The 7,489-nt window shown below is 33.1% G+C and overlaps 1 protein-coding gene across 4 annotated transcripts in view; it reads right to left on the reverse strand.

Moving 5' to 3' along the window:
* The window catches only part of Glra2 (glycine receptor alpha 2), a 191,054-nt gene extending 183,972 nt beyond the window's left edge, over positions 1 to 7,082 (reverse strand). Inside the window, exons 1-2 of one of the 4 annotated variants that reach the window (XM_074062805.1) lie at positions 6,451 to 7,082; positions 4,217 to 4,350 (exon numbers count right to left, since the gene is read on the reverse strand). In XM_074062805.1, coding sequence (XP_073918906.1) covers positions 4,217 to 4,350; positions 6,451 to 6,518 — 202 coding nt within the window. In that variant the 5' untranslated portion in view covers positions 6,519 to 7,082. Of the gene's footprint in view, positions 1 to 4,216; positions 4,351 to 6,450 lie in introns of those variants that run through there. The other 3 variants (XM_074062804.1, XM_074062806.1, XM_074062807.1) reach the window with 3 other exon arrangements.
* Between the last annotated feature and the right edge of the window lie 407 nt (positions 7,083 to 7,489).

Below are 7,489 nucleotides of genomic sequence, written 5' to 3' on the forward strand. Positions count from 1 at the left end.
TTCCTTTAGGGTTTTTCCTATCTCAGCAGTTAAGAAACAATTTACCTTAACCCTGTTGATTAAGGGAGACCCAGTAATAAGGAAGAATAGGAATTCCTCTGTGACCAAAGTAATTATGCATTGTATGAGCCATATAATTCCATAATCTCCACCAAGGTGATTTATAATTGAGCCAATTGTTTTCTGCAGTTCCTAATAAAACCAAAATCTCAGCATGACCAAGGCTTTACCCTTTCAGGCACCTAAGGGCCTATGCTACTTTCTGCATTGAAGTTTAATGTTGCTGATACTTGTAAGCATTCTGCCCCTCTTTCTTGGGATCCATAGTAATGTCTGATGTCCATTTGTACCAGAGTGATCAAAGAAATAGTCATGCTTGGGTTACATTATTACCAACTGAACAAAGTATCATTTTCAAATGTCCTACTGGACATTTGTGTGCAAGCACCCTTTACAGGAGTTGATACTCACATTTGAACTTAAACTCTGCTGAAATAGAGAAAGAATTTCCAGGGGATGAAACTCAAGTTTTGAAACCTCTGATTTTATAGAAGTGGACCAATCAGTCCTATTTATATTTGAAACAACTCTTGAGCTTCTAACTTATTGGAAACCATATTGCATGCAAATGCAGATTTTGATGTCACATATCACACTTTCAAACTTAGATCTCTAGACATGAAAAATTACTTTGCATGGCATGCACAAAGAAGTGGAGTGAATAATTATCTGGTATTATCTACTTCAGATCTCATCCTGCAAAAATTCTATGGTGAAACATTTATTCATGTTGGGATAAAATTCGGGATGTAGCTTTAAGTTAATTTTAGTTTCAAGGAAAATTTCATTAAAATAGATGAAGGCTTTGTTCCAAAAAGAGAGAAACAGAACCAATGCATTTTATCCAGGTTTCAGCATTTCATTAAAATGTTCAAAGTGACATTTTCATGATATAATAATACTGACAAAGGAAAATCTGATAGATGATAGAATAAACACCATGATAAATCAACTGAAATTAGCCAAATTATCAAGTGGGGAAAGAGACTCCTCTTTTATACAATTAACATTTGTCATGGCTTTAGGACCAGGGAATTGTGAATGAACATAGCTTATGTTGTTATCCGAACTGAAGATTTTGAAAATTTATGCTTTGACAAGATCTGATCCAGGTCTCTATGGATCTTATACATAGAATTCAATTGGCAACTATGACTCATGACTTTGTTTATACACTGTTTCAGCACATCAGAAAAGCTATTTTTTCTTATAGTTTCTAAGAATGTCTCTCAATTACAGATCCTAAGTCTGAATCATTTCTGGTTTCCTTTTCTAGCTTACATCTATTTTTCTTCTTGTATGTATGCCCATTTTGACATCTTTCAGACTCCATCAGGGATATGGAATAGACATGCAATATTTTACTGACTTGAAAGTACACAGGAAAAATTCTTTACAATAAGAAAAATTATGCATATATATTTATTTTTCTCTTGCCAATGCACAGCAGCATGGAAAACAGAAAAATATGCTAATATTTAATAAGGCTTCTAGAATAGCAATTCTCTTTACATCAACAGCCCATAGTTGGCTTTTGCCTTTGTTCTTGTGGTCAGATTTTGCCTTACTCTTTTTATTAATCACTGTTATTCTTGTTTCAGTATCATTGTCATTATGTCTACTGTTATCAGAGCTTATTTGCTTTTGGACATTTACAGTGAGACTATCACTATTCTAGATGCAGTTGCATTTCCAAACTATTTTGCTTCTACCTATTGTTAAAATTTCTTATTGATATATTGTAAATAAATATGATAAGTGCTATTACTTGGCCCTTATTTCCTCATTCTATATATGTATATATGTGATGTATCATTACACTATATATAGTACATTGTAATATATGTATTAAAATTCTATTATATTCTACTATTATAGAATACACCATTCTAATATGTATATATATATATATATATATATATATATATATGATAAGGCACTCCCCTGCCCTATCAAACAGAGTGTAGGGTGGTGTAAAAGGACCATCTTAGACATATAAAGTTCCATGAGAACACCAAGGAGGGAAAATTATTTTAATTTAAAATTATGGAGACTAATTTACACTGGGAAAAGCCAAGTTCCCCAGAATAAGAAGAACTTTGGGAAATATCAAATAATTGATCTGATATAAATGGTCTATGTGAATAAACTTTATGAAGATATAGCAGTGTTCATTGAAAAGTAGAGTTAAAGGAAGAGGGAGACAAAACTCAGTGAAATTCATAAATTATAGAATCTTCAATGATATCTACCCCATTTCTCATTTATAAGTAATTAAAATACCCTGTAATTAGGCCATTGCATAGTGATGAGATCACATAAATATAGCCATGCTTTGCTAAACCTGACCTTCTCTTTATTCACTTATCCTTTTGAACCATGATAAATGTTATTTGCAAAGGCTGATATTCCCAGAAGAATCAGAAAAATCCCTGTGGAAATGATGGTTTATTCCATGTACCTTAAAGTAGCAATAGCAATATGGATATTTGTTTTATTACCCTTTCCAGTTTTTAGCACTCTTAGAAAGTTATTTCTTGACATCATTGAGTAATAACTGCTATCAAGCAGAGATGCTCATAAATTTCAACAATTTCCATCTCTGGACCTTCTCTATGATTCATAAGAGGAAATTATCTCTCCATTTTGTGGAATCCTGAAGTATTTTCTCTATACTTCCTGATGGTACTTAACTATTTCTATCTAATCCTATAATTATTCATCTTCATGTAACATCTTCTCTCCTCACTGAAATTTTTGATGGATACACACACACACACACACACACACACACACACACACGCCTGCTTCATCTTTCAACTTTCCAAAGTACCCGATAGTTAGCATTTTGCATATAGTGCAGACTCTAAATGAGTGAATGAGCATTCCCATTGAAAGCTAATCTTGGCTTGTTCTCAATAGTATTTTATTTCAAATATTGACTTCCAAAGCAGTGATCACAAAATTATAGGAAATAGGATGAACTTTTATAGAACATTTTTTCAGGAAAATTGAGCTCTGAACTTAGTTGTTTCTTTTGGAAATATTTTTAAATCAAAACCACTTGTATTGTCAAAATTTGGACACATTTCTTTATGAAATGTGCCTATAGCTGGGTATATTCAGAGGTGTATCACTTAAAAAAGAAATGAATGTATAATTTCATTTTCATGCTTATATTTGCCAATAATAAAAACTCAAGGAAAGCAATGCAATGCAATTAAATTGTGAATAAGGAAAACCAAATGAATTGCTACATTACATCTAGAATATTATAAGCTTATTTTTATAAAATATTATAAACGCTTTACAATAACTATCTTAAATTAAATTATAAAAGACAATTGCTGTTTAAAATATGTATTTAAATGAAAGCATTAAAATAATTCAATTTCATTGATATTTGTTTTTTCTTATTATGGTTGTTTCTGATTCACAATAAAAATAAACCAAATAGATAGTACAGTAACTTCTACAAACTATTCAGTACATTTTCATAATGTTAAACAAACATAAACAAAATCTCTTCCATTTGTTTCTAATTGAAGAAAGAAAATCTCTACCGTCTTTGTCATGTGTACTTATACTTCTTTAGTCTTTGCTAATTTCAAATAAACAATTACAATATTTAAACAAGTGTGAATTAAAGTTTTCTGATATATTAAAATAAAGCTTCTTTTCACAAAATCTAAAAACTAAAGAGGCCCAGAAGTGTATAATAAGGCATGCTTTTTATAAAACTTAAACTTCACTCTGGTGTAGATATTTAAAGTGCAAACCAAATATTTTGGTGCAACCATTGAATTTAGCATGCATTCTGGTGGATGGTCATGCAAGTCAAGTCATTTGCTCTTGCATTCACTTTCAGCTACAGTCTCATTGAAGATAAAATGGGGATTGTGGCAATAATCTTTGCCAGTAGGGTTATTTGTGAAACAGAGCACAAACAAGGAAAGTTCTTAAACGTGGCCAGCAACAAGTAAAATTTAAGATATTTAAATCAGTGACTGATTCAAAGCAATGTCAAAATAAAATAAATACCATACATGTCAATTCTGTTTTATAATAAACAGACTGAAAATATTTTTCAAAGTAAACTATTCAGACACCTAGAAGATTCCTCAAAGGTTGAACATAAATTTTAAGTAGAACCTACCTTTAAAATTTGGCCTGATTCTTGCATCATATCCTGATGTCCTTCCCATTAATTTGTCCAAGAAATCTGAAGGAGACAGGGTCTGCGAAGGTTGTTTTCCAGACCTGGAGTCATGGTCTTTGCAGAAAGCCGCTCTAAACAGATCATTAACTCTTTTAGCAATAATTTCATTCTCAATCCCTGAGTACTAATACTTACAAAACATTTGAATCACATTTTGGTAAAGATATTTGATGTGTTAGTATGCAGTAAAATAAAAAATATAAACTCTGATCGACTTCTGAATTTGTACAGGTCTAGGTCTAAAGTTAACTTTAGAAGAAGACAAATATAAATCCTGAGTCATGTTTCTTAAGTTTTCAAGCTTTAACCATAAGATGTTTGAGATGAGATAATGTACATAGATTTGGGTTGTAGATTTTATAGATATGTTTAAAGCTATGTATTTCCAGAATGATCAGAGAGGTGAAGATGATAATTTTTTAAAATTTTTATGTGATGGCACAAAATCATATCCCTATTCTTTTAAAAAATGTTGCAGAATTACAGTCCTAAGTATAAGTCTTCTAACCTGTTAAAAGAAATATATAATACGATGAGTTGAACAAAGTAGGTAGTGTAGTTAATTGTCATATGCATATTTTCTGACATGCTAGGTTCTATTCCAGTAGCAACTGTTAGTGTTTCCTAATATGTCTAAAAGAGAACCTTCAATTGGAGTTTTGACATCATTTTAAAATAGGACAATAATGAGCATGTCTGTTAATTTTATTATTTTATCAGTTGTTATTTATGAATATTTAAATTGTTAACTCTCCAATAACATATTAGTGTCATTGTGTCACCAAAAGCACAAAAAGTTGATTTCTCAGATTTTCATACCCATGTTAAAAGTAATAAAGAGCTTATATAAAGAGTATATTTGGCTTGTAGCAAAATGAACTCTTTCATATACACAGTGCCTGACTGAATGTCATTAAAGTATATGTTTCATGAGCTTTGTTTTCAATAGCTTGGCAAATAGTCTTTTTAATTCTATCACTCAGATAATGTCACATTCTTGCCAGTTTTTCAAAGAAGAGATATACATATAAGTGCAAAGATGACATAAACATTTGGTAGGTGTTAAAATTGATGTAACCATACAGAAATACTCACATTTCCATATGCAGATTCATGTGATTAATCAAGTGTTATTTGTTATGATGGTGGTGGAAGTGATGAGGATGATGATGAAGATGATGATGGTGATGATTCTAATAAAACTGAGCCTACAATCTTTCTTAATCATAGTAGGAAGTGTGAACCTGAAAGGAATATAGTGGGTTTCCCAGTATTCATAGTAATATTTCTATGTGTTCCATTTTTCTTGGTTCTGTGAAAAAATACCATAAAATTTCATGAAAATTAAATGAAGAGTCCTATACTTTGCTGTAAAGGCATATTGTGTCTTTATCTTGTCTTAGACTCTCTGCCTGCTATTAGATGGCTATTTCATTTACTGGTAATAAAATTGACATTTTGAGGTATCAATTGATTAGAAAATTAATAAATTATATGAAATGCAAACATGCAGATAATGACTTCTCACTTATTTTAATTATACACACTCCATTTCTCATACAGGCATAAATACAAATATGTCATTTAAATTAAATTTTGGTAGGCAATCAATTTCCAAATAGGTTAAACAGTGGAACTGAGTGATAAAAAGAGATTTTTGATGTTTCATGATAATTCATGAACCATAGTCCTCATAGTGTGCTTCTAGTTGACGAAATATAATAGAAGTCCCAAGTTTGCTATGAATCAGTGCTTTATATTTTATAAAATAAGCATGCTCCTGGGTTACTAACCCAATCATTTACATCATATGAAAAACACTGTACCCAATAATTCCTTTAAATTACTTCCAGAAGAATTTGAAAGCAAAATATAAACCTTATATAGAAATGTAAAGAGCATGGAACTCATCAGACTACCTTAATATATATTGGCTTGGCAATGTGTTGAAATGCACAGAGTGTAGCTATGCAACATAAAACTTGCTTTTGTGAAAATTCACCACCCTTCCATCATAATTAAGCTTTATAATGAACAAAAGAAATTGAACTCTCCTGTATAAAATTAAAATAGTATGATCCAGGGCACAAAAAATAGATAATTGTATGACACTTTCTCTTTCAAACAGTTTTCATGTGGAAAATATCAGCATGCAAAGTCGTTTCACCTACCTGAAGTGGTTTGTCTCTAAGAAAAATGCAAACAAGGCTGTCAAAATGTTCACTAGCTGCCGGTTCATTCCTGTTTCTGTGATGCTTGTGGAAAATATCCCGAAATGATTCCAGAAAGAAGCTAGGACAAAGTATCTATTTATTGTCCAGATTCAAAATCTGGCAGCAATCTAGTTTCCTTGAAAATCAAAAAGAGATTTGAGGTTGTACAGTTTGCTGAGAAAAAACAAAAAGTGCCAGTCCTGGGCATCATGGTCAGGTCAAACCGAGGCTCAGGACCATCAGTTAGCCTAGAAAAGACAAAGCCTCAGAACTGATGAATCCCCCAGCTGCTTTTCCTGAATAATAAAAATGCTGCTATCTTAATCGCATCACCATGCAAAGGGGGCTGGTGACAATGCCATGCTGAAACTCGGGTTGCTGTGGCTTTTGTTTTATATTCTTTCTGTTTAGAAAAGCCCTTTTCTCTAGAAAATGTTCTCTTTTTTAAAGAAGTTGTAAATGAGGGAGAAGAAAGGACTCTGCGCGTTGGAGTGTTGGAGAGGGGGGGACTGAAGGAGAGGGAAAAATTGCTGAGATCCTGTGCTGGAATGAGGGCTTCAGAAAGAGACGGAGACGTGATCTTACCCAGCCTATAAATTTCAGCACTCGGACAGCTCCTAGCTCTGAAGTGCGCATGTTTCCTTTTTCAGTAGCTTGGGGCGGGGGTCGGGGAGAGGCATTCAAAAGGGGTTGTGCCTGCTGTTCAAAGGCAAAGAGTAACGGGCCTTTTGGCGAGGGGGTGTTGAAGGGGTGCTTTGACGAAAAGGGGAGAGCAGAGGCACGGGAGACAGAGTGAGAGAGTCTGGGGTCTGAGGTCCAGGAAATGCTAGTCTGCTGGTGGTAGGCGGGACGGGAGTTTGAAGCAGAAAAGAGAAGGGAATAAGGTTTAGGCATGGGGAAAGAAAACGGAGGAGACAGCAAAAAAATCAGAGTACTGACGTTAAACTAAGGGTGTGGATAGTCCACTTTTTGTGGAATCCCGAGGCAAAAGAGAAGT

Source organism: Castor canadensis, chromosome X, assembly GCF_047511655.1.
Source record: "Castor canadensis chromosome X, mCasCan1.hap1v2, whole genome shotgun sequence".
In the NCBI taxonomy this organism is placed as follows: domain Eukaryota; kingdom Metazoa; phylum Chordata; class Mammalia; order Rodentia; family Castoridae; genus Castor; species Castor canadensis.